This window comes from Oncorhynchus tshawytscha, linkage group LG13 (assembly GCF_018296145.1).
Source record: "Oncorhynchus tshawytscha isolate Ot180627B linkage group LG13, Otsh_v2.0, whole genome shotgun sequence".
Classification (NCBI taxonomy): domain Eukaryota; kingdom Metazoa; phylum Chordata; class Actinopteri; order Salmoniformes; family Salmonidae; genus Oncorhynchus; species Oncorhynchus tshawytscha.
The window spans coordinates 54,368,457-54,394,274 of record NC_056441.1 but is presented as its reverse complement, the minus strand read 5'-3'; the positions used below and the strand labels follow the sequence as shown (position 1 = coordinate 54,394,274).

Genomic DNA, 25,818 nt, shown 5'->3' with positions numbered 1-25,818 from the left:
GTATTACTCCTTGGATGATGTAAACATACATATTACAATTATTCACAAGCTAATGAAAGATACAAGATCCATACATTTAACAACAAAATAAAAAAAGAAACAAAATGTTACAATTGGTCACAAAACACAAGTACAGTGCCTTCCGAAACTATTCACACCCCTTGACCTTCTCCACATTTTGTTGTGTTACAGCCTAAATTTAAAATGGATTAAATTGAGATGTATCATTGACCTACACACAATATTCCATAAAGTCAAAGTGTAATTATATTTTTTTGACATTTGTACAAAAGCTAAAAATGTCTTGAGTCAAAAAGTATTTAACCCCTTTGTTATGGCAAGCCTAACTAAGTTCATGTGTAAAAATATGCTTAACAATTCACAATAAGTGGCATAGACTCACTCTGTGTGCAATAATAGTGTTTAGCATGATTTTTTGAATGACTAACTCATCTCTGTACCCCACACATACAATTAGCTGTAATGTCCCTCAGTTGAGCAGTGAATTTCACAAAGACCAGGGAGGTTTTCCAATGCCTCGAAAAGAAGGGTACCTATTGGTAGATGAAAATAAAATGAGAGAGAAAAAAGCAGACACTGAATATCTGTCTGAGCATGGTGAAGTTATCAATTACACTTTCGATGGTGTATCAATAGACTCAGTGACTACAAAGATACAGGCATCCTCCCTAACTCAGTTGACGGAGAGGAAGGAAACTGCTCAGGGATTTCACCATGAGGCCAATGGTGACTTTAAAACTGTTACAGAGTTTAATGGCTGTGATAGGAGAAAACTGATGACGGATCAACAGCCGGGACTTGAACCAGGGTGTCTGTAGTGACACCTCTAGCACTGAGATGCAGTGCCCCAGACTGCTGCACCACTCAGGAGCACAAAAAAAGAGTGCAAAGAAGGAAGCCAGTACATAATACAAATATTCCAAAAGATGCATTTGTTTGCAATAAGGCACTAAAGTAAAACGGCAAAAAATACAGCAAAGAAATGTACTTTATGTCCTGAATACAAAGCGTTATGTTTGGGGCAAATCCAACACAACAACACATCACTGAGTTCCACTCTTCATATTTTGAAGCATGATGGTGGCTTCATCATGTTATGGGTATACTTATCACCGGAAAGGACTAGGGAGTTCTTTAGGATAAAAAGAAACAGAATAGAGCTAAGCACAGGCAAAATCCTATAGGAAAACCTGGTTCAGTCTGCTTTCCAACAGACCCTTTCAGAAGGAGAAGGCCAAATGTACACTGGAGTTGCTTACCAAAACGACATTGAATGTTCCTGAGTAGCCTAGTTACAGTTTTGACATAAATCATCTTGAAAATATATGGCATGACTTGAAAATGGCTGTCTAGCCATGATCAACAACCACCTTAATAGAGTTTGAAGAATGTTAAAAAGAACAATGTGCAAATATTGTACAATCCAGATGTGCAAAACTAATAGAGATTTACCCTGAAAGACTCACAGCTGTAATCACTGCCAAATTTGAGTTTAATATGCAGTATATTGACTCAGGGGTGTGAATACTTATGTGAATGTAATATTTCTGTATTTCATTTTCAATAAAATTCCTAAAATGTCTAAAAACATGTTTTCACTTTGTCATTAGAGGGTATTGCACATAGATGGGTGAGAAAAAAAAGTATTTCATCCATTTTGAATTCAGGATCTAACACAACAAAATCTGGAAAAGTCAAGGTGTGTGAATACGTTCTGACGGCACTGTATTGGGCAAGCGGTATAGGCTAGTGGTCCCAAATATGTCTGTGTTATTTTGCCAATACCTGGCAAGACAGCACAACCAGAGCTGGGACCACCAGGCTATACAATAGGGCAGGAAATTAGAACTCCAGGAAGTTGGTGACAATAGCAGCATTATAGATCAGGTCTGAGATGTATCCGATGGAGGTCTGGGGGCCCACCTGAGGATGATGACCCTCTCCTTGAGTCACATCCCAGTACATCTGCTGCGGATGGGAGGGGACAACCTGGTCCACTGAGGTTTGATGACCATATCTTACCTGTGAGACAGCTAGAGTCTGTGGCTTAAAGTTCCTATACCCTGAGGTGCCCACGCAGGGCTGGTTGAACCCATCCCGGTATGGCCGTGAGGAGTGTGCTTGGCTTCCAACGGGTGCCGTGGTAGTAGCAAGAGATCCCAGGTGAGAGTCTTCCTCCCACAGTAGGGATTCTGACAGGTTTGGGGAGACGGGTGTAAGCTGATGAGACACAGGGTTGTTGTAGAGACGGATCCAGTCGGAGTAGAACTGCTGAACATCATCACACTGAATCTGGTCTGGTCGGAACATTTCCCCCATTGTGGTTGGGGTGCAGGAGGGACCAGGGGAGGGGACTATTGGGCGAGGTAAACATTTTTCACCTCCTCTTCCAAAAGTTGTATTGGTAGATTTGGTGAGTCTTCCACTCTTGATACTTCTTGCCCGTCTGTTTTGGAACCACACCTGTGAACAATGAGTGGAGTCAGATAAATATGTCGTTGTAGCCTCAATGCATAGATGTATACGGAAACGTGTAAATATCTAACCTTAGTTAGTATCACTACACGAACCTGTATCTTGCTTTCAGGTAGATGTGTTTGTGCGGCCAAGCGTTCACGGAGAGTGATGTCTGGGTACGGCGTCAGAGCGAAAGCTTGTTCCAACTCAGACAATTGTGCGCGACTGAATATGGTTCTTTTGCGCTTCCTTTGGCCCTCTGTAAACGCGCTTCTCTCAGGTTCGGGTGATGAAAGTCCATTGTCATTCCTCAAGTCTAAAAAACAACAAAAACAACATTTTTGAGAATTGAAAATCGAAGTAATAAAATTGGGCCAATCATATGGTTCGTAGATTATTATTTAAATAGCCTAAAATACCGGTGTAGCGTTTGAAAATTATTAAAGACAATCGAGGAATTACTAAACGAAGTGTACCATATATTTTCTTATTTTTTCATCTGCATTTCTGTTTATATCAATAGATATCTTTCTATATATAATAACCTTATGGTTTAATTGTTTCTTTGTGCGCTATTTATGTCCGGCAAAATCTAGACAGAATATTGATAATTAAATAAATATATGCTAGTCATAATAAAATAATCCTAAAGGAAACTATAAAAGACAATAGACAAATATAACTTTCACTATCCTACCTTTACATTGATCTTGGTCTCCAAAAAGTGCAGTAAAATCCATACATTTATTGTCAGTCAGTCTGTGTGCAGTGAATTCTTGATTGATGAAGAGAGACATAATTCCATGTACCTCTACAGCTTGGTCTGGTGATGCGTAAATGATGCGCTCAGCGCTGGGCAGCGGTGCCCTCTTAAAGCGGGAACTCCCCTTTCAATCTCATGCCGCCCACGGTCCGCACCAAATTAATCTAGGCACGTTCAGGTGTTATAGGCCTATAGTGGTGCCCAGTGCCCACCTCTCTAATCCTGAATTGCAGATGGTGAGCGGCAAGAAACAGATGAAAGCGGCAATGGTGTATAACCCCGCTGTTTCCGCTGTCGCTATTGTCTGACACTCCCTGGGTTAGACTGTCAGATCTCGTCCCGGGGCAATCGACTGCAAAGAGGATCCCCGTGGAGATTGGAGCGCAGGGCAGGCAGACCTTGTTGGACATGCAGAGTCAATCTACATAGGCCTACTGTATCCGACCACGTTCGCTGCGAGAGTGATATTTGTTATTCAGCAATCATTTGCTGTCCTGTCATTTGGCATATGCCTACTAAAAATTAAGTGCCAAATTGTGCTTTATCTATTTATTTATTTTTACACTGTCTTCCCAAATTGATTTGTTGAGTTGGGCCTATAAAAGGGTACTTGCTTACTCTCTCTATTCATTACAATATTTTGATGTTTTTTTTTCGGGGCGATTAGGGATGAACGAAAAGTAAACTATAGCCTAACTATTATCTTATGCAGGAAAAAGCCTGACAACTTCAAAAGCTGGTTTCACACTTTCTCTTCCTGTGTATTGAAATCAATTAGCCTAGTGGTCGATTTACATTCCCTTGAACACCCGTTCAATTTCTGAGTGAAGCTCTAAATACGCCAACGTACACAGATCCCCGAATTTACATTTCTGAAAGAAGCTGGAAGGGTTTCGAGGAATACACATTGTACAAGAACCAACTCTTTATTTTCTCTTTTTTTAATGAGCCAATTAGTAATGATTTATATTGGCCTGCCCTACCCCTTTCCTTTTTTGTGAAGAGATCATGCTAAATAATCATAATATTTTTGTCCTCAAATGTGTGCATTTATTGCTAAAGTAATCCTGAAGACCATTAAATATATATTAAATAGTGATATCAAAAATAAAACATGCAATCAAGTTAATTGCAGGATTTTGTCGATTTAACCCTAAGATTTGTCGATTAATCACGGTTAATCACAAATTCAGAATTTGCTCAAATGGAGCTGAAATGTAAGATTTTCTTTTAAACACAAGAAGTATTACAACCCACTGGGCAAAACCTGGTTGAATCAACATTGTTTCCAAGTAATTTCAACCCCCCAAATCTGTGATGATGTTGTGGAAAACTGATTGGATTTGCAAAAAGTCATCAATGTAAGGGAATTTCACATTTTTTTCACCCAACTTTTAACCTATATCCAATGACATGGTGAAATGTTTTGTTGAGTTCACGTTGAAATCACGTTAGTTGACAACTCAACCAAATATAAATCAAAACTACATGTTGATTTGACTTCTGTGCCCAGTGTGAAGGGCTTGATTTTGTCTAAAGCAGTGGTAGATTTAGGTATAGGCAACATGGGCTCCCGCACCAAAACATTTGGAATGGTGACATTTGCGCGATCGGTTTTCTATCGCTCATTTACACGTCACGTCAATGATATCATGTCACCGTGTGTAACTGTGGGTCAATTAACCTTGTCAGACATATTGTTGCCTTTTTTCTGGTTTGTGCGAAATCGTTCAGAATAATATAAAAATAGTCTGCACACCACCAAGGTGAATTGGTTTAGTATTGACTTGGGGTTGACAGCGTTGAGGGATGGGTAATGTATCGATGCTCGAGTGCCAAATCAACACAAATCTGTTTCTATTTGTCTTTGTGACTTCGTTTTATATTTATGAGTCTTTTTTTTAAATATCTTTTTATTTTTGTTTTTTCTTACCTCGTTTTTGGTGACAATAGCAGCATTATAGATCAGGTCTGAGATGTATCCGATGGAGGTCTGTGGGCCCACCTGAGGATGATGACCCTCTCCTTGAGTCACATCCCAGTACATCTGCTTTCAGACGATTAATCACATTTAAAAGAAATAGTGGACTAAAATTACGAAAAGTTAACTCGAGTCAATGAATTAACTGACAGGCCTATAAAATAATGACATAAAAAAAACTTGGGAGTGTGTGAAACAAGTGACAATTTATTTAGGATTTCTTTGTCTTTTTTTTGTTGTCTATGAAAATCAAATAAAATCACAACCATAACAAGAACACTATAAGAACATAGGCCGTTTTACCTTTGCACCGAGTTGATGCATATGTGCAGTTCATCTTTGCAGTTCTAGCTCTTTAAATAGCAAACCATTCAACTTTATAGTGAGTGTACTTGGGTTCCTCTGTTCAGCTGATGAAAAAGCTAACTTTGGAATAGCTTTTAATTTGTGCTGCAATGCAAGGCCTTTTGTGGACACATTCGGGTCTGAGAAACCACAGTGGGACAATAAAGTAAATGAAGGCTGAACAAATACATATCTAGAAGGAACCAAATGATGATAGCATCCTATTTAGACTGATTTGTGTCAATCCTCAGGATCCTCAGTCCTTTGTCCAGTCTTATAGGCCTACTGTTCAAGACCTCTTGCAGCTTCTTCAATGGGACTACTTTTTCTCCCCAGCAAAGAGTTGATTCTCCCATTCTCTCAAACAGCAACTGTGCCAATATAAGCCTTAAAAATGGTCGGTCACCAAAAAAAGGGAGAAAGATCCTTCCCCTCTCTCTGAAATGTAACACAGACTTTCAGGGAATAAAAACCCAGCCACTCATACACAAACAGGAATAATATAGCCGTCTCTATTTGTGAATAGCTGTGAGCACTCAACATAGCAGAGTGAAACATCTCTGAAACTGAAGAAATACTTGTAATACTCTGTCCATTCCAGCAGAGGGAAGTGTAGTCTCTCAGTGTGCATTGCTGCTGTCCCTGAAAGCAAGAGAGTGATGATGGTGGTGGGGCGGTGATGTAGTCGAGTAGCTGCCAGGTCATCGTTCATCACTCAAACTTGCGCAGGTGGTTGTACATGGACTGGACATAGGTAAAGACACACATGGGGTCAGGCTTCCGCCCCATCACCATCATATCGTCCACCTCGATGAGCCGGTCACAGCCCGCCTTCTCCCTGGATTAGACAGAGAGCACAGTACAAGTCAGGAGGAGTCTAGGCCTATCTATGTCATTCCTTAGTTAAGGGGGCTGATAGGTCATTAGCCTGATCCCAGATCTATTTTAACTGTTTTTCCAACTCATATCTATGGTCAATAGATGTTGTTGGCAAGACAGCACAAACAGACCCAGGACCAGACTAATAGATCACATGGAACAATGTGGACTAATTAAGAAACAAGTCCCCGAGGGGGTGTGGTATACGTCCAATATACCACGGCTAAAGGTTGTTCTAAACACGACGCAATGCGGAGTGCCTGGACACAGCCCTTAGCCATGGTATATTGGCCATATACCACAAACCCTTGAGGTGCCTTATTACTATTATAAACTCTTTACCAAAGTAATTAGAGCAGTAAAAATAAGTGTTTTGTCATACCCGTGGTACACGGTCTAATATACCAAGGCTGCCAGCCAATCAGCATTCAGGGCTTGAACCACCCAGTTTATAATTTGTGGCATAGTACAGAAGCTCATGTGTTAGAACTATCTCAGTATGTGGTTGGATGCACACATGGTTTTGATCTTTATTTTGTCTGTGCTCTGGATGTATCCATGTGTCAGGAGGACTTTGGGAGGCTGTGTTGCAGCAGCGGTGTTCTTAGTAGTGCGGTCAGGCTGGAGGAATGTGAGAGGAGAGGATGGAAGCAGACCAGAGGGAAAGGAAGAGGCGGTTACTGCGGGGACCCGGGGAGAGGAGAGGGTATTCTCTGGCAGCGGCTGCCTCGCTGGCGTAACGTGTGGGCTACAGACACTCTTTACCAAGATGCAACAGGAACATTGTAAGATCATCTCAGTGGTACAACGTTTTATGTATCAACGCCATTTATGCCATTTCTATTTGTATGGTGGCCAGGGACACTGTGACTCTATGTATTTACGCAGGTAACTTGAGGAGAGCGACATTGGAAGTGCAAACGAATAGGCGGATACTACTCTAGTCTACATAATGAATAGATGACAGGAGTGCATGGAGAAGTTAAGCCATTTCTGAGCGCATACTGCTGAGAAACACTATACAGGATGTATGGATAACGCTTGTTACAATGTAAAAGTCACTTACTCCGCTGTTCCGAAGGCCAGCTCAAAGTTGTGTTTGCGGTCGGCAGGCGTCAGCACGTTGTAGTCAAACTCAGTGGGGAAGAAGGAATGGACCAGGGCACAGAAGGCCATGCCGTCACTCCAACTGGACGAGAAGTTCTGGATGTCTATGTTCTGGGGACGGAGAGACAGAGCTAGGAGTGTGTGGTTGCGTGTGTGTGCGTGCGTGTCTGGACTGTAAATGTCTCTGAGTGTGCGTGGTGTATTTGCACGTGTGTTTAGGGGGGATACAAAGACACTGTGAAAGAGACGTAAGAATAAACCAGACATACGAAAAAGACCTATAAAAATGATTGGCTACCTATTCTAACTTTATGAAATGACCTCTCCCAGGTTTCTCTGTCGGTCCCACTGTCATAACGGGGGAAACAGAAGAGGTCTGCTGAATGGTTCTCTATCCTCAATTCCTCTCCCTGCGTTCCTTTCTCTCCAATTGGACATGCTTTCAGAACTGTGTCATTTCACCTTTTTTTTGGTGTCCTTAGACTAGCCTATAAAAGCCTCAGCGTGTCAGTGGGAAAATCCAGCTTGTCATGTTTGTCGAGCGCCAGGCGAGTCTCTAGTTTGAGTGTGAGGAGGAGCAGCCTGCGGGAAGCGGCCGGTGCTGCTTGCTGGGCCGGCCTTGGCCCGTGACAGCTCTCTGTTTAACCAGAGCCACATGGACAGACTGGCACAGCTGCTGCTGCAGAGTGAAGCCAACAGCCCTAGCACTGAGCCGTAACTCAAACACTCACGCATGCACAGACAAGGATATGCATGCTCACACACAGACACATATACGCATGCACGGGCGCACGCGCGCACACACACACACATACACGCGCACAAATGCACGCACAAACATTCAATATAATACAATAATACGCTAAGTTCAGTATGCAGCATAACCATGGCAAGGTGCATCTCATTAGCACATTAACGCTCCGCTACATGCTAATGGTTTAAGCCATGGAGAAACTAGGGGAGTCATTTCACTACCCTGTTCAGGAACTAGCAAAAACAACACAGACTGCTCCTGTGTAGTGGGTCCATTTCAGGTGAACAGATAAGAGTTCCATATTTATTATCTTTGTTCCTGGCTGCTATAGAGCTGTATTCATGACGGGTGGACCTGATCCTAGATCAGCCTCTAGTCTGAGGTGGTTTGTGAATACGGCCCAGGTCTTTGTTCCGGTGTGTAGCCGTGTTCTGTCACCACAGTCTCACCTGGTATCCTATGGTTTTGGAGCGGCACCACTCCAGAAGAATCTGCTTGATGCTGCTGGCACTGGACACACCAAAGCTCTGAGAACGCTTCAGCTTGGGCTTGGAGTCTATGGGCTTGGGCCTACTGAGAGGAACAGGGACAGTGGTCAACACGATGAGCCAGCAAACATGACAGAAGTCGTGTCCCCATTCGCTCTTGTCTCTCCCCAAGTGTACACAAGCACACTCCCTTTGGTTAGGCGGTGGTTTTCCACCATCGTTAAATCCACTATGAGAGAGTGTGCAAGTGTAGAGAATTGTAATGCAACCCGAAGTATGAGTTTCATTTGTATTTAATAGTTATTATGGATCCCCATTAGTTCCTGCCTTGGCAGCAGCTACTCTGCCTGGGGTCCAGGAAAATAAAGGCAGTTTATACAATTTTCAAAACATTCCAATACATTCACAGATTTCACAACCCACTGTGTGTCCCCAGGCCCCTACTCCACAACCACATATCTACGGTGCAAAATCCATGTGTATAGTGCCTATGTTCGTGTTGCTTCACAGTCCCCGCTGTTCCATAATGTGTATGTTTATCTGTTTTTTCAATCTAATTTGACCGCTTGCGTCAGTTACTTGATGTGGAATGGAGTTCCATTTAGTCATGGCTCTATGTAGTACTGTGCGAGTTAAGAATTACCCAGAAGAAAGGAGGGATAATATAAGGGAAAAGGAGAGGACCTATCAGTTTAGGGACGGATGGCATGGAAAGAGAAATGATGGTGGGAGGAGAGAGGGTGGTACCTGCTGGCTTCAGAATCCAGCCTTTCAAAGATGGACCGGCGGGCCTGAGCTCCAAGGTTGCGCGGCAACGTCTGTGACCTCACCAGCTCCCGCCTCCGCTCCACTCCCCTTCCAAAAGGCAGGACCCCGCCCACATCTTCCACCCTGCGGGTCGGAGAACGGAGGAGTGTCACACATCAACTTGGGCCACAATGAGGCCATTCGAAATGGCAAGTGGGTTCTGGCATGTGGGTTAAAGCATGGACTATCTCACTTCTCTAGGACTGAGTAAAGAATAGTTCACTCACCCGTCTGTGTTGTGTTGGATGAGGCCAGAGTAAGTCACTGACTTCGGGGGAGCGGACAAGGACTTTTCTGCAAATGACAAATCAAAGAACAGAGGTTGCGAAACGGTGGGAATAAAACATGGTGTGAGCCTGGTTAGTTCCAGTTCTAGAAACAAGCCGGACTTGATAGATCCCTCTTACCTGACAGGCGAGGAGAGCCCAGACCTCGGCTGAGACTGGGGGTCCATGTCTTCATAGACGACACTGAACAACAAAAGGACAAAGAGTGCAACAAATCAAAGGATATTAATGCTTTCGGAGCAGAAGAACCATAGAAAGATATGAAAGTCGAGAGTTCAAATATTTGGTCTGGACAGCTTTTAGCTGATGTCTGGTCCCTCTTACCTGGTTGAATTGGGGATTCTTGGATGGCTTGAGGCTGGTTGTTGGCAGTATGCTCTGATACAGGCGAGGGCTTAGAGCGTACGGGAATGGTGGGAGATTCGCACTTCATAACTGAGGGGTCAGCCGTTTTGGTTGTGGCGGTGATGGGTAGGTGTGGCATCCGCATGGCAACAGGGGCCGTGCTTTCATGAGGGACGTTGTTATTGGCTGGCGAGCTCGTTCCATGTGACACTGTCGAGTGTACTGATTGGACAAGCATTGAGAAAATAAATCCCCTCATACAGTACATGGACGGTGTGTATGGTTGTATTTCTACTGCAGCTGAGATGGGAGAGAATAGAACAGGCATTACCTGGGGTAGTAGAGTGTCCATTCTCCAGTCCAGGGGATACAAGGTCTGGATCCACCTCTATCGGCTCCTCACGTTCAATACTCTACAGGGGACAGAGAGAGAACCTCATGAACACCCCACCCCACAGTGCTCAGGTCACAATATCTTCAACAACAGTATTTTGAAGACAGGCCCTTTAAACATATGAATATCTCTCGGATGACATAATATGCATGTTATCTGAGACATCATCAGATCAAGTCATTTCAGAGTGCAGACATGTTTCAACTTCCCATTAATGGCATCCATTTTCTCTGTTTTTATCTCATTGACCGTGTTACTACCACGCCACATCTATGACTTTCATTAGTAAGTGACTGGGGCTCAGTACACTGTGTGCCAGACTAACCAGCCAATCCACAGAGGAGACTTTCAGGAAGACAACCAGGAAGTGACCGAGGGCTGTGTGATTTGTCTGTGGAGGATGTGTCACGTTTCTGTCTTGTTCCTTCTTGCTCTTTCTCTCTCTCACACATACTCACACATGCAATACAAGTTATTATATACAGTTATTATCAAAGAAATTGTACATTTCTCCCAGTGAAAATAAAGTCAGTAATTGAGCTGTAGGGGAGAGAGGAGCCAGGTGACCTCAGCAGAGAGGAATGTTGCTGCTGCTGGGTTGTGTGTGTGTGTGTGTGTGTGTGTGCGTGCGTGCGTGTGTGTTACAGCATTAGGAGGGCCGGTGGGAGCAGAGAGCTGGGAACAGCTGGCTGTCCCACTGGGAGAAGGTGATAGGGGGAGAGAAATTTCCCCCGCTCAACCATGGAAGCCCCTGAGCCCCGATCAACCCTGATGCTCTGGCTGAAACTCAAAGCTCCTCCTGTCTTGGTGTGTCCCAGCCATGGAAACTTTCTGTACTAAGTCACACTTCTCCTCCTGTCTGACTGGGCCACCAGACACGTGTGTGAGACTGTGGTGCTCTGGGCCTGAAGATAAAAGTAGGTAAATCTTTTCGGGTATAAACGATCGAACGTAGAGTGTACCACCGGCTATGTTGAATCTGATCTCAGAAATAGTTCTGCAGCTAAACTGTATTGAGAACGGAAGGAAGGCACCTTTCAAATCATCTCTATTGTGTTTGTGCATTTCAGACAATGTTAAAACAGTGTAGAGCTCAACCCAGTGTGTGCAGTCAGATCTGCTGTCATGAGCTGCCCAGATACAATGCTATATTAAAGAGGAAGACCCGGAATCAAGGCAAACCCCACAGTGCAACACCAACACTCGCACCCATGCACGCACACGCACAGGCAGGAGCACACAAAAGCCCCTTTCTCCGCTTTCCTGGAACAACAAATCCCCCAACCCTGAGAGTGCGTCATCAAATTATCAGTGGAGAACTATAAAATATTAGGAGGAAATCGTGAAATTAAGTAGAAAATGTGGAAAAGCCCTCAGTCTGCTACACAGACTCATGAGAGAGAGGGGAGGGGGGAGGGGGGTCAGTCTTAGCCTGCAGGGCTGAATGAAAGATGAAACCCCCTGTCCTGTGTGTTTAGTTTCTACATTTGTGTTGTCTTAGAAGCAGTGTTGCTGGGCACACACCAATGTAGCCATGCTAGGAGCCTCTACTCTCTCTTCTCCCTAGTGAGGCACACCTGACCTGAGAGAGGATCTCTACCTTAGAATCTCCCCATTCAGCCCTACTCAGCAGGACTGTAACCCCACCTTTAAACACTACAATACATCTGCATCTCTCTCTCTCTCTCTCTCTCTCTCTCTCTCTCTCTCCCTCCCTCCCTCCCTCCCTCCCTCCCTCCCTCCCTCCCTCCCTCCCTCCCTCCCCCTCCCTCCCTCCCTCTCCCTCCCTCCCTCCCTCCCTCCCTCCCTCCTCCCTCCCTCCCTCCCTCCCTCCCTCCCTCCCTCCCTCCCTCCCTCTCTCTCTCTCTCCCTCCCTCCCTCCCTCCCTCCCTCCCTCCCTCCCTCCCTCCCTCCCTCCCTCCCTCCCTCCCTCCCTCCCTCTCTCTCTCCCTCCCTCCCTCCCTCCCTCCCTCCCTCCCTCCCTCCCTGACGTGCTTCAGCACAGTACAGACACAAAGCATCAGGGCCAACACAGCATTTAAAGGAATGAAACTAATATAGGCTGTGGTGGTAGAGTGGGACAGTGGGTTCTTCCAGGCACATGGCTATTTCATATGGGTTTAACTATCACAGCTGTCCCATGTGACCTTGGCCAAAAATGCCATGGGTGGGAATTTTTCCTACCTGGCAACGTGCCATAGAAATGTTGATGTGCAAACACAAGATAATCTAAGAGGATTGTTATATCGCGAGTCTTGCAGTTTCAACGAAGTTTCAATGAAGGGGTGCAGCGTGTTACAAGGCTGACATGCCATGGCCCCTAACTTTGTGACATATCAATAAAGAGCGTTAGCTAGGTGAAGTCCAGTCGGGACAGAGTTGGAGATGAGGCGGTTGATTTTGAGACGATTAGATGAGAAGATATTCAAGCCTGTTTCCCGGGATGACATTTGACATTCTTGGAACATTGAGTGGTTGTGGAATGGAACGTGAAAACAATGGAGGCATGCTGTGAGAGAACACTGGGCCTGGGGAGTTGAGTGGGGGTATGACAGTATGTTGGGCACAGAAACAGAGATAGACAGCTCTTATGGACAACAACACCACCCTGCCATACAACAAGCCTCACTAGTACAACTTTTCCCCATTTTCCATTGATCACATACGAATCCTTTGTTCTTTGAATGCTTCACAACATCGCTGTCTCAGTCACCATTTCCACACAAAAAAACACACAAGCAAAGCACAATAGAAGGAAATATCTTATGGATAAACAATGCTATTGTAGTCTACGGTAAACAGCGTGCAAACACATGCTTTCAATGTACCGCCACGATGATTTAATAAGACAATTAGAGGGATAGAAATATATTGTGACTAAAAGGTACAGTACTCATTCAGGCGTGTACAATACATGATCACATATTTAACTAACTCCGCAACCCCTTCTGAAGTCAAGTGAATAACACACACACACGCACGCACGCACGCACACACACACACACACACACACACACACACACACACACACACACACACACACACACACACACACACACACACACACACACACACACACACACACACACACACACACACACACACAGTTATAAAGGGGTATTTGCTCTGTAATTTGCACACAGGAACAGGGAAATCCTCACGGAGGGAGAGACACATAAAAAAAAACACCTGTTCCTCAAAAGACCCACAAAGCCTGCAATTTAGCAGGGAGACCCAGGCCGGCGCCTTGGTCCTACAGAAATGGAGGGGGCCCTTTGAACACTTTCTTTACATCACCTGACTACAGGGGGCCCCTGCCTTATCTGATGGGGGTGTGTGGGAGCTAGGCTGTTTGGCCGAGCACGCAAACACACGTGCGCAAGCACTCACACACAGGCCCTTGTATTAAATTCACTGGGCACGCATACCCTTTCTCCTATACTCCCCTTCTACACCTGCTTCAGGATCACTCCTCTGTTACTGGGGTTTTCCAGGGTTTCAGTCACAAGGCAGGGACCATAAAATGCTGTCAAAGGTTAAGAATAGATATACTAAAATGGCACTGACATACAGATAAGACAACCTTATGTTCCCGGCTGGATGTCATGGAAGACCATGTACCACTGAGAATATGTGACCACATTCTGCATTATTTACATTTGCAGTGAGAGAGTGGGATGATGACTTGAGCAGCCTTCTGTGACACACTGTCTGTCCTGTCCTGTCTGTGCCCCTCTCCGTCTCTCCTGTCCGGTCTGTCCCCCTCTCCGTCTCTCCTGTCCTGTCTGTCCCCCTCTCCATCTCTCCTGTCCGGTCTGTCCCCCCTCTCCGTCTCTCCTGTCCTGTCTGTCCCCCTCTCCCGTCTCTCCTGTCCTGTCTGTCCCCCTCTCCGTCTCTCCTGTCCTGTCTGTCCCCCTCTCCGTCCCCCTCTCCGTCTCTCCTGTCTGGTCTGTCTTCCTCTCCGTCTCTCCTGTCCTGTCTGTCCCCCTCCGTCTCTCCTGTCCTGTCTGTCCCCCTCTCCGTCTCTCCTGCCCGGTCTGTCCCCCTCTCCGTCCTTCCTGTCCGGTCTGTCCCCTGTCTTCCTCTCCGTCTCTCCTGTCCTGTCTGTCCCCCTCTCCGTCTCTCCTGTCTGTCTCCTGCCCGGTCTGTCCCCCTCTCCGTCCCTCCTGTCCGGTATGTCCCCCTCTCCGTCTCTCCTGTCCTGTCTGTCCCCCTCTCCGTCTCTCCTGCTGGCTATGGAACGGTCAGGGGGTCAGAAATAAAGTTTAAACTGCTCTGGAGTAGGGGGACGGGGAGGGAGGGTGTGAGGGAAGGGAGATGGGACCGTCTCCCGACTCCCCAGGACAGCACAGCAGTTGGCACCTAAGAACTCTGACATCTCCAAGATCTGAGAGGTTTAGTAGTCTGCTCTCGAGTTACAAGGCACCAGCTGTGGAAGACATGGGTATACCAGCCTCCCAACACCAAAACAAATCAATAAAACCTGGTGATATGATACGGCTGTCTGATGATTCAATCAGTTAAGTTAGAGGTGATAGGACACATGCTCCGATCTGACGCTTACCCTCTCTAGTCCATACAGTATGGCTGCATGAAAAGCGTGGAGTCAAACCACCGCACAAGTCTAATACAACCCCCTAATTCGTACTATACATTTGCTGTTCTTGTCTGTCTGTTTGGAAAATGTCAAATGTAGAAATAGAATATATATTCTGGGCCCAGGGCCCTCTAGAACGATGAATGTAGAGGGCGGTGAGGTCGTCCACTAAACAGTGAATTATTAACCTGTAACCACGGCGATGGAAATACAGGGTATTGTATGGAAGTAATTAGGAGAGCCAGGGGCAGCCTTGGAGGGGAGCGGCCAGCCAGCCAAGCCCGGCTCGCATGCCTCTCTCAATCCCCCTTCACCCCTGACCCTGGCCTCTCTCTCTTTCACTCTCCTGTTCAATCTCTCTCTCGCTCAAGCTCTCTCTCGCTCAAGCTCTCTCTCGTTCAAGCTCTCTCTCGCTCAATCTCTCTCTCGCTCAAGCTCTCTCGCTCTCTCTCTCCCTCCCTGGGTCTGTCTCTCAGGCTGAGCTCCACTGTATTAATAGCCATGCTGAGAGGTTTGTGCCAGGAATCTAGATCCCTGGGCTGGATGGCTGGATGGCCTGGCCCAGGCAGGGGACACACAGACAGGCAGAGAATAAAAGACCCTGCTCCATTGTGGGAAAGCTATGAATTTGGGAGGGGAGCCTCTGTGGCTGTGCTGGAAATGTGAAGCGTATTTATCATGGGGATAAACACAGACGCACACAGACACACACACACACACACAGGCTTGAATGCACACAGACACACACGCACGCACGTACACACTCACACTCACACACACAAGTGCTCTTGAAAGACTTGTGATGGGAACTTCCAACTCTGGCACATAAAGTAGAAAACACCGGTCTAATTAAGTTCCCAAGACATTGTCTGAGAATGTGACCATTTTAATAGGGAAAAGAAGCTGAGTTGGAGCTGTTTGATGTTGCTGAGTTGCTCCCATCATGTTTCTCGCTTTTAAAGGGCCTGAGTGGAGAGATCTGGTGTTGGGGGCAAGAAGGGGTCAATGATGCCATGCCGGGCAAGATCACATCTCTGAATCTCTGAGAAACAGATGATTATCCAATGTTGGCCACAGTGGAGGCTGGTGAGGGGAGGACGGCTCATAATAATGGCTGGAACGGAGTAAATGGAATGGCATCAAACACATGGAAACCATGTTTGATGTATTTGATACCATTCCACTCATTCCACTCCAGCTATTACCACGAGCTCATCCTCCCCAAATAAGTTGCCACCAACTTCCTGTGGTGGGCCAAAGATCCGCATCAGGAGAGGAGTGTGAGATGTGAGGTCAAGATGCATTCCTCTGGGCACCATGGAAGAGAATAGCTTGTCTGGTGGATGAGATGAGGATGGAGGACAGAGAAGCAGGTGGAGCTGATCTGACTCCTGAGGTGTGTGTTGGACCATCCACTAGAGTGATGAAAACAACGGAGAGCTGTGTGTGTGTGTGTGCGCGCGTGTGTGTGGGGAGAGGGAGGGGTTGTGTGTACGTGCGTGTATGCATGCTTGCACAACTTACGTGTGTGTGTGCCACAGGAGGTTGGTGGCACCTTAATTGGGGAGGGTGGGCTCGTGGTAATGGCTGGAGCGAAATAGGTGGAATGGTCTCAAATACGTCAAACACGTGGTTTCCATTTTGTTTGATGCCATTCCAGTCGCTCCGTTCCGGCTGTTATTATGAGCCGTCCTCCCCTCAGCAGCCTCCATTGCTGTGTGCATACAGTGGCAAGAAAAAGTATGTGAACCCTTTAGAATTACCTGAATTTCTGCATAAATTGGTCATAAAATCTGATCTTCATCTAAGTCACAACAATAGACAAACACAGTCTGCTAAAACTAATAACACACAAACAATTATACGTTTTCATGTCTTTATTGAACACAGTGCAGGGTGGGAAAAGTATGTGAACCCTTGGATTTAATAACTGGTTGACCCTCCTTTGGCAGCATTAACCTCAACCAAATGTCTGTAGTTGCGGATCAGACCTGCACAATGGTCAGGAGGAATTTTGGACCATTCCTCTTTACAAAACTGTTCAGCAATATTCTTGGGATGTCTGGTGTGAACCGCTCTCTTGAGGTCATGCTACAGCATTTCAATCGGGTTGAGGTCAGGACTCTGACTGGGCCACTCCAGAAGGCGTTTTTTCTTCTGTTGAAGCCATTCTGTTGTTGATTTACTTCTGTGTTTTGGGTCGTTGTCCTGTTGCATCACCCAACTTCTGTTGAGCTTCAATTGCCGGACAGTTTGCCTGACACGGAACCCGAACCGGCTACGCGCGTGTGCCATCGTGCATCAATTTAACGCAATCATGACACGCAGGTTAAAATATCAAAACAAACTCTGAACCAATTGCATTAATTTGGGGACAGGTTGAAAAACATTGAACATTTATGGCAATTTAGCTTGCACTTGCTAGCTAATTTGTCCTATTTAGCTAGCTTGCTGTTGCTAGCTAATTTGTCCTGGGATATAAACATTACAACGATGACCGGCAACACAGTTCGTCTTTCAATCACCCACGTGGGTATAACCAATGAGGAGATGGCACGTGGGTACCTGCTTCTATAAACCATTGAGGAGATGGGAGAGGCAGGACTTGCAGTGCGATCTGCGGCACAAATAGAACTGACTTCTATTTTAAGCCTTGGCAACGCAGACGCTCGTTGACACTCACGAGCGTTGTGCGTGCAATAATTGAATAACATAGATTTCAACATTTATTTTGCAACGCTCGCGCACGCGAAGCCAGCGGTGTAGTCAGCCTGTTACATTCTCCAGCAAAATGTCTTGATAAACTTGGGAATTAATTTTTCCGTTGATGATAGCAAGCTGTCCAGGCCCTGAAGCAGCAAAGCAGCCCCAAACCATGATGCTCCCTCCACCATACTTTACAGTGGGATGAGGTTTTGATGTTGGTGTGCTGTGCCTTTTTTTCTCCACACATAGTGTTGTGTGTTTAGTTTAGTTTCATCTCTCCACAGAATATTTTGCCAGTAGCGCTGTGGAACATCCAGATGCTCTTTTGCAAACTTCAGACGTGCAGCAATGTTTTTTTTGGACAGCAGTGGCTCCTTCCGTGGTGTCCTCCCATGATCACTATTCTTGTTTAGTGTTTTACGTATCATAGACTTGTCAACAGAGATGTTAGCATATTCCAGTCTTTAGCTGACACTCTAAGATTCTTCTTAACCCCATTGAACATTCTGCGCTGTGTTCTTGCAGTCATCTTTGCAGGATGGCCACTCCTAGGGAGAGTAGCAACAGTGCTGAACTTTCTCCATTTCTACACAATTTGTCTTACTGTGGACTGTTGAACGTCAAAGCTTTTAGAGATACTTTTATAACCCTTTACAGCTTTATGCAACTCAACAATTCTTAATCTTGGGTCTTCTGAGATCTCTTTTATTCGAGGCATGGTTCACATCAGACTAGGCTTCTTGTGAATAGCAAACAAAAATGTTGTGAGTGTTTTTTATAGGGCAGGGCAGCTCTAACCAACATCTCCAATCTCATCTCAATGATTGTACTCCAGGTTAGCTGACTCCTGACTCCAATTAGCTTTTGGAGAAGTCATTAGCCTAGGGGTTCACATACTTTTCCTAACCTACACTGTGAATGTTTAAATGATCTATTCAATATAGACAAGAAAAATACAACAATTTGTGTGTCATTAGTTTAAGCAGACTGTGTATGTCTGGTGTTGTGACTTAGATGAAGATCAGATCTCATTTTACAACCAATTTATCCAGAAATCCAGATCATTCCAAACGGTTCATATACTTTGTCTTGCCACTGTACGTGCACACCGCGGGCCAATGATCACAAATAGTAATCTGGCTTGGAGCAGAATGAGTACTTTCCCCCCACTCATACAGTCTATCCATCAGACTATACTAGACCGTGACGAACACGCACCCACGGCACTGCAACGTAAGCCGAGCAGTCTGTTAGTAAATTGCCTGTTTGAGCAGCAGTGCAGAAGACAGAGGTTAAGTAATGTTAACAGTGCGAGTCGGGGTCCTGTGTGTGTGTGAGGGATTTCACGTGTGGCAGTGACAGGGAGGATTGGTTGTCAGCTGTCAGCTGATTTTAGGGGTATTGATAATAGGATTTTAGGCCTCTCTGCTTGTACTCTATATCAGTATGTGTTTGTATGTGTGAGGTGTGTGTCTGTGTTTGCTCACGGTGACAGTGTGAGCGTGCTCTGACGGAGTTTCCACTGATAACACCTCACACACACACACACATCTTATCCCCCCACCCCTCCCCTCCTGTCGGTTCACATGGCCTGGAGATGCCTCAGTCTGAGAGAAGACACACACACACAGCCCACATGACACAACCCAGCCCAGGGCAGTGACAGGGCAGGGACCTAAGGATTCACACTGTGGTCCTGTGTTATGTAGTTGTGTTACACTAACTGTCAAAGATAACATTGTGACCTGGGTGGAATCTATCCAGTTCATCTTATAACAGGGCACAGCCGCTCTCTCTTCAACTTGAGTACACTGAGGAACGCAGCGAATGTGAGGTTTGAGGCGTGCAGGTGTGGTCTGTCTGAGAAAGCATGCCTGTGTGTGAATTCTACCGCATGCTACAAGGGAACAGATGTGAAGAGGAGGTCTGTGAGAGGAGGGAATGGGGGAGTGGAAGAGGGGGCCCTGACTCACTCCTGAAGCCCAGAGAAGGCGTGTGGAGTCTGGGGATGGCTGGGTATTGTGTGACCCTCTCCTCTAATCCCCTCCTCAGTCAATGTACTTCAAATGAGGTAGAATGTCGACACAATAGTCCTTTGAGACCACAGCTATGTTGGAGTAATTGGCAACAGGCAGCATTGTGTGACTCCTCGGCAGAGACCGGACAGACTGACTGACGTAGGTGGCCGTGGAGGATGAGAAGGAGGACGGAGGAGGAGGAAGGGGAGAAGGAAAGGAGGGGGAGGAATAGGGAAGAGTAGGGAGGAGGAGGTTGGAGGAAGAGGAGGAGGGGGAGGAGAAGGAGGGAGGAGGTGTAGGATGGAGGAGGAGGAGGATTCCTGTCTAGGGAGTTTTTCCTAGCCACCGTGCTTCTACACCTGCATTGCTTGCTGTTTGCGGTTTTAGGCTGGGTTTCTGTACAGCACTTTGAGATATCAGCTGATGTAAGAAGGGCTCTATAAATACATTTGATTTGATTTGAGCATCAAAAAGCCCAGTGAAACCCACTGCCTGTCCTCCTCAGACTCTGGGAGAGAGGTGGGGGGTTAAAGAGAAAAAAAGAGATAAAGAGATTGAGAGAGAGAGAGAGAGAAAGAGAGACTCATATCTGCATCAGAGTGTCAGGTGTCCAAGGCACAGTCGAGCACAGGTGGAGACGTACTGTAAGCAACCCTATAGTGAAAGTGCAGACCCAGGGCAGGCCCGCACACATCCCAATTGGCTGTGCTCTTTCAGTACGGTGACGCTTAACTCCAGGGCTGCAAAACCATCTTCAGATGTGCCTGGAGGTCCCCAGCACAATCAGCTACCTCCCTCAGACCTGCTGAAACAGCCCCATCTGACTTTATGAGGTCAGCATACAGTCTCTGTACAGTCTCTCTCGATCTCTCGTTGGCTGTGTCTCGACTTGACAGTTCATGTAGATGTTGTATTCTGGTCATGGAGTTCTGGTCATGGAGTTCTGGTCATGGAGTTCTGGTCATGGAATTCTGGTCATGAAGTTCTGGTCATGGAGTTCTGGTAATGGAGTTCTGGTAATGGAGTTCTGGTCATGAAGTTCTGGTCATGGAATTCTGGTCATGAAGTTCTGGTCATGGAGTTCTGGTCATGAAGTTCTGGTCATGGAGTTCTGGTAATGGAGTTCTGGTCATGAAGTTCTGGTCATGGAGTTCTGGTCATGGAGTTCTGGTCATGAAGTTCTGGTCATGAAGTTCTGGTAATGGAGTTCTGGTCATGAAATTCTGGTCATGGAGTTCTGGTCATGAAGTTCTGGTCATGGAGTTCTGGTCATGGAATTCTGGTCATGAAGTTCTGGTCATGAAGTTCTGGTCATGGAGTTCTGGTAATGGAGTTCTGGTCATGAAGTTCTGGTCATGAAGTTCTGGTAATGGAGTTCTGGTCATGAAATTCTGGTCATGGAGTTCTGGTCATGAAGTTCTGGTCATGGAGTTCTGGTCATGGAGTTCTGGTCATGGAATTCTGGTCATGGTCATGAAGTTCTGGTCATGGAGTTCTGGTAATGGAGTTCTGGTCATGGATGGAGTTCTGGTCATGAAGTTCTGGTCATGGAATGAAGTCTGGTCATGAAGTTCTGGTCATGGAGTTCTGGTCATGGAATTCTGGTCATGAAGTTCTGGTCATGAAGTTCTGGTCATGGAGTTCTGGTCATGGAGTTCTGGTCATGAAGTTCTGGTCATGGAGTTCTGGTCATGAAGTTCTGGTCATGAAGTTCTGGTAATGGAGTTCTGGTCATGAAATTCTGGTCATGGAGTTCTGGTCATGAAGTTCTGGTCATGGAGTTCTGGTCATGGAGTTCTGGTCATGAAGTTCTGGTCATGAAGTTCTGGTCATGGAGTTCTGGTCATGGAGTTCTGGTCATGGAATTCCGAACACGTCTAGGCCTACATTTAAATGTGTCTACCGTGTCCACATTATGTCCGGATTCCCTTTTCCCGCACTATATTTAAATGCAGTATGCATTCTGCAAACGGTGGAACAGGCTAAATCTGATAACACAACGACAACAACTTGATGGCGGTAGCCAACTACTGAAGCTAACTAGCCAGCTAACCTCTGAAACTAACCAGCAAGCTATCTAGCAAAGCTAAAGCGTTTGCTAACATGTTAGCATAACTCTTGCCAAGCAATTTTTTCCCCTTCTAAATAAGCTAGCTAGCTAGCTAGCATTTATGAGGTCAGCAAACTCGTTCCTCACACGCTAGGAATGTATTTCATCCAACGTTTAGTGAAAAACGTTGCCTTGCACTCCCAAAACACACTTTTTCTGGAGACTTGTGGTCAGAGAGCTGATGACGTCACCCACTGTATGCGCTTTCGGTAGCCTGATTGCATCCGCAAACAATCAGTCCCTGACCACCTCCTGATTGAACACAATCAGACCACAAAGCGACTTTTGTGCGTCTACACCTGTCTTTTCAATGCGATCTTCGTACTCTGATAGCAGAAGTCCGATGTAAGTGTCAAGTGTAGACATGGCCATTGAGGCTGAAAGGTGTAGATGTGGCAGTAGGGGAAATCTGAATAGGATAGCGTTTCCCTGTTGAGTTCCCGGATTAGATTAGATTTACACACACAAGCACACACACACCAATGAATAGATTTGCGTTGGATCAATAGATGAGGAACTCACATTAGTTTTCTACAGTATTATGATCCGATCTCTGTCTGGTTGTTCGGAAATTTGGAGAATGTGGAGAAAAAAGTTTTGGCCACGAAAAGGGGATCTCCAGCAATGTATTATGAGAAACAAAGGACTTCTGTTTCCTACTAACCGACATATTTACATCAGACAAGAATCCTCAGATGCTTTACAACATACTTTGTTAAGATGAGGCGTATGACATCACTCATTTGCATACATGTTTTTGGGTTTGTGTGTGTGTGCACCTGCGTATGTGTGTGTGTGTGTGTGCGCGTTTTTTTTGCGTCTATGGCTGTGTGTGAGCAGTCACAGTTAACAGTCAACATCCATGCCAGACTATCAAGGGTCAGTTTGCTACAGAAAGCAGCTGTGAGTTTACAACCAAATACACAGCAAAGGAGCTCAGAGCTGAGAGGAAAGACTGAGAATCAAATAAAGTGAAAATCTGAATTATAGACCTTATGAAAGATGAAAGTAACCGTTGTAGTTCCCACAGCATAGGGCCTTGTGTTGGGATACAGTCAAGAGAAACCTCTGGTCTTTTCAAACAGACAGTACTGTGGTTTACAATACACCAAGAACTGAGATGATAACTTCCCCAGACTTATCACTGAGTTCCCACCCAAACCTCATCAACAAGTGTCAAACTGTACTGGACCTTAGAACTGACCAACTACCACAGCGTTAGCTTTTCATCAGCTGTACCAAAGTACACGTGTTTGTCTTTCAGTCCCTCGCTTGTTAGTCAAATGTCCCAATGACAGTCCGGATAGAGAAAAGTAAGAAACAATGTACTGTGTTTATATTTGTTACTGGTAAAGCTGAAGAACATGATTGAATCCATTCTAAAAATGTTGCGCAAGCTGTGGTGCCACTCAACAAAGAGTAATAGTGGGAGAAGATTCATGAGCAACAAGTTGTCAGCAACAAGACAGCAGCAGTGGTGTAAAAGTGCTTAAGTAAAAATAGTTGAATGTACTACTTAAGTCGTTTTTGGGGTGGTATCTGTATTTTACAGGCATTTTTTGACAACTTTTACATTTACTTCACTTACATTCCTGAAGAAAATAATGTACTTTCTACTCCTTACATTTTCCCTGACACCCAAAAGTACTCGTTACATTTTGAATACTTAGCAGGTCAGCAAAATTGTCTAATTCACACAGATATCAAGAGAATATCCCTGGTCGTGCCTACTGCCTCTGATCTGGTGGACTCACTAAACACACATGCTTCGTTTGTAAATGATGTCTGAGTGTTGGCGCGCGCCCCATAGCTATCCGTAAATGTGAAAAAACACTTGGTTCGCTTAATATAAGGCATTTTCAAGTATTTATACTTTTACTGAAGTGTATTTAAAAGCAAATACTTTTAGACAAGTACAAACAGGCTGGGTGAATTTCACTTACTTACTTGAGACAGTTTCTATTAAGGTATCTTCACTTTTACACAAGTATGACAATTGAGTACTTTTTCCAGCACTGGATAGCAGTATATGAGTGCAAAAGAACCATTCACCGCAGAGAGAGAAAAAGGGAGAGAGAGAAAGAAAGAGAGTCTCTTCCCATGATCTATCACACTCAGGAAAGAGTGGTCCAATGCCAGGAGAACAGCTTCTTTCTCAGACTGCAGAGGCTGGACGGACATTAAAATAAGCAATTACTTCTCCCAAAAATGTTCAGCGATAGGAAATGATCCTGATTGCTTTCATCTGGTATCTACTCTGCTCACGTGTCTAAATATTAAGCTGAATATGACCCGAGTTTCCCCACCGCTGTGAAAGCTCTGACATCATCCCTGTGACATGTTCAAGAAAGTCTGTTCAACCCCCATATCATGATTTAGTTCAGACACACTCTGGATGAATCATTGCACAATCTTGACAGTCTCTCAGATCCACATACAGTCACCACCACAGAATCAAATACAACACTTTCATTTATCCCTGACCAAGATGGGTGCCATTCTCACCCCCTTCTAGAGTTTTGGAGGTTCATGACATAGTCTACTGCTCTAATGTATCTATGTTCGCCATGACCCCAACCCAGTCTCCCCACTGTATAAGGCTACTCACGTTAGTCTTGCTGGACACAGCGAAGGTAGCTCGGCTGGAGAAGCGGGCGGCAGTGGGGCTGGAGGCTGAGCCCGAGGCTGACCCGGTCAGGGCTCCCATGCTGGGGCCACCAGCAGGGCTGGTAGGGGAGGTGGAGGGGGACCGGGGGCTCGCCCTCTCCTGGCTGCTGCTGTGTGTCTGGGCCTGGATGGATGCTAGCTGGTGCTGGTGGTGGTTGTTGTTGTTGTTAGTCATCAGGGCGCCTCTGTCGCACACTGTCCCAGTGAGGAGCTCTACCTGTCGGGTAAGGGCCTCCAACTGGCTCCGGAGCTGCCGGTTCTCCTGCTGCAGCTGCGCCACAGCCCGGCCTAGGGGGCCCTCGCTGGGGTGGGCCGTCGCCTCCTCCAGACGACGCTCCACACCCTGCTTGAAGGCGCTCATGTCCACGTGGATCTCACACACGGCATCTCTCAGTGTGGCCTCGTAGCGGGCGAGCGCAGCGCACACCGTCTCTCCCTCCGGAGAGGAGCCCTCTCCCTCGGCTGTCAGAGGACCTGCATCCATCTCTGCTCCACTGCCTCCAGTCCCTGTGTTCCTCACTGGGTCTTCTCTGCTCTCACTGGGTCTTCTCTGCTCTCACTGGGTCTTCTCTGCTCTCACTGGGTCTTCTCTGCTCTCTCTGGGGCTGCTCCTTGCACACTACTCCTCCTGTCTGAGTGTCTCAGACACATCCACTTTGAATGGAGATTTGGGAGAAGTCAGTCTTGTCAGCTGCAGCCGAACCTTTCAGATCCCATCTGTCCCAGGAAATCCCTCAGGGTGTCCTCTATCCTGCAGAGTGAAAGCTCACTTTTACAAGCCTGCTCCGAATGACAGTACTGAGGTCTATCGAAAAGCAAACATGACAGACTCTAAAATAAGTGACGTGAATCAGTAGATAAGTAAAATGACAATCTTTGTTGAAGCCAGGCATGTGACAAGGCTGTTGTGAATTAAACCAGTGAGGTAATTGTAACTTAGTTTCAGCGAGTGTACAGTGTGTGTGTGTGTGTGTGTGTGTTTGTGTGTCAGAGAGAGAGACAGAAAGAGAGAGACAGAGAGAGATAGTAGGAACCCATACCTAAGTTCACCTCTGGAGCTCCGGTATAGTATTCCCCCTCAGCGCTGGACAG

The 25,818-nt window shown here is 45.9% G+C and overlaps 2 protein-coding genes across 2 annotated transcripts in view; both read right to left on the bottom strand.

Annotated features, from left to right (window-relative positions):
* Nucleotides 1-1,863: 1,863 nt before the first annotated feature.
* Nucleotides 1,864-4,149, bottom strand: LOC112266067 (homeobox protein SEBOX-like). Its single transcript, XM_024443553.1, has 3 exons — nt 4,092-4,149; nt 2,592-2,794; nt 1,864-2,484 (listed from the first exon to the last, which is right to left on the bottom strand). The coding sequence occupies exons 1-3, from the start codon at nt 4,147-4,149 to the stop codon at nt 1,864-1,866; spliced, it is 882 nt and encodes a 293-aa protein (XP_024299321.1).
* A 1,257-nt stretch (nt 4,150-5,406) lies between these two features.
* Nucleotides 5,407-25,818, bottom strand: part of smtnl (smoothelin, like) — a 20,487-nt gene continuing 75 nt past the window's right edge. Inside the window, exons 1-10 of the mRNA XM_024442250.2 lie at nt 25,767-25,818; nt 24,668-25,477; nt 10,566-10,647; nt 10,214-10,456; nt 10,010-10,072; nt 9,830-9,896; nt 9,543-9,686; nt 8,757-8,880; nt 7,513-7,664; nt 5,407-6,405 (exon numbers count right to left, since the gene is read on the bottom strand). The exon at nt 25,767-25,818 is cut by the window's right edge and continues 75 nt beyond it. Of these exons, the coding sequence (XP_024298018.1) occupies nt 6,279-6,405; nt 7,513-7,664; nt 8,757-8,880; nt 9,543-9,686; nt 9,830-9,896; nt 10,010-10,072; nt 10,214-10,456; nt 10,566-10,647; nt 24,668-25,210 (1,545 nt within the window). The 5' untranslated portion in view covers nt 25,211-25,477; nt 25,767-25,818 and the 3' untranslated portion in view covers nt 5,407-6,278. The remainder of the gene's footprint in view (nt 6,406-7,512; nt 7,665-8,756; nt 8,881-9,542; nt 9,687-9,829; nt 9,897-10,009; nt 10,073-10,213; nt 10,457-10,565; nt 10,648-24,667; nt 25,478-25,766) is intronic.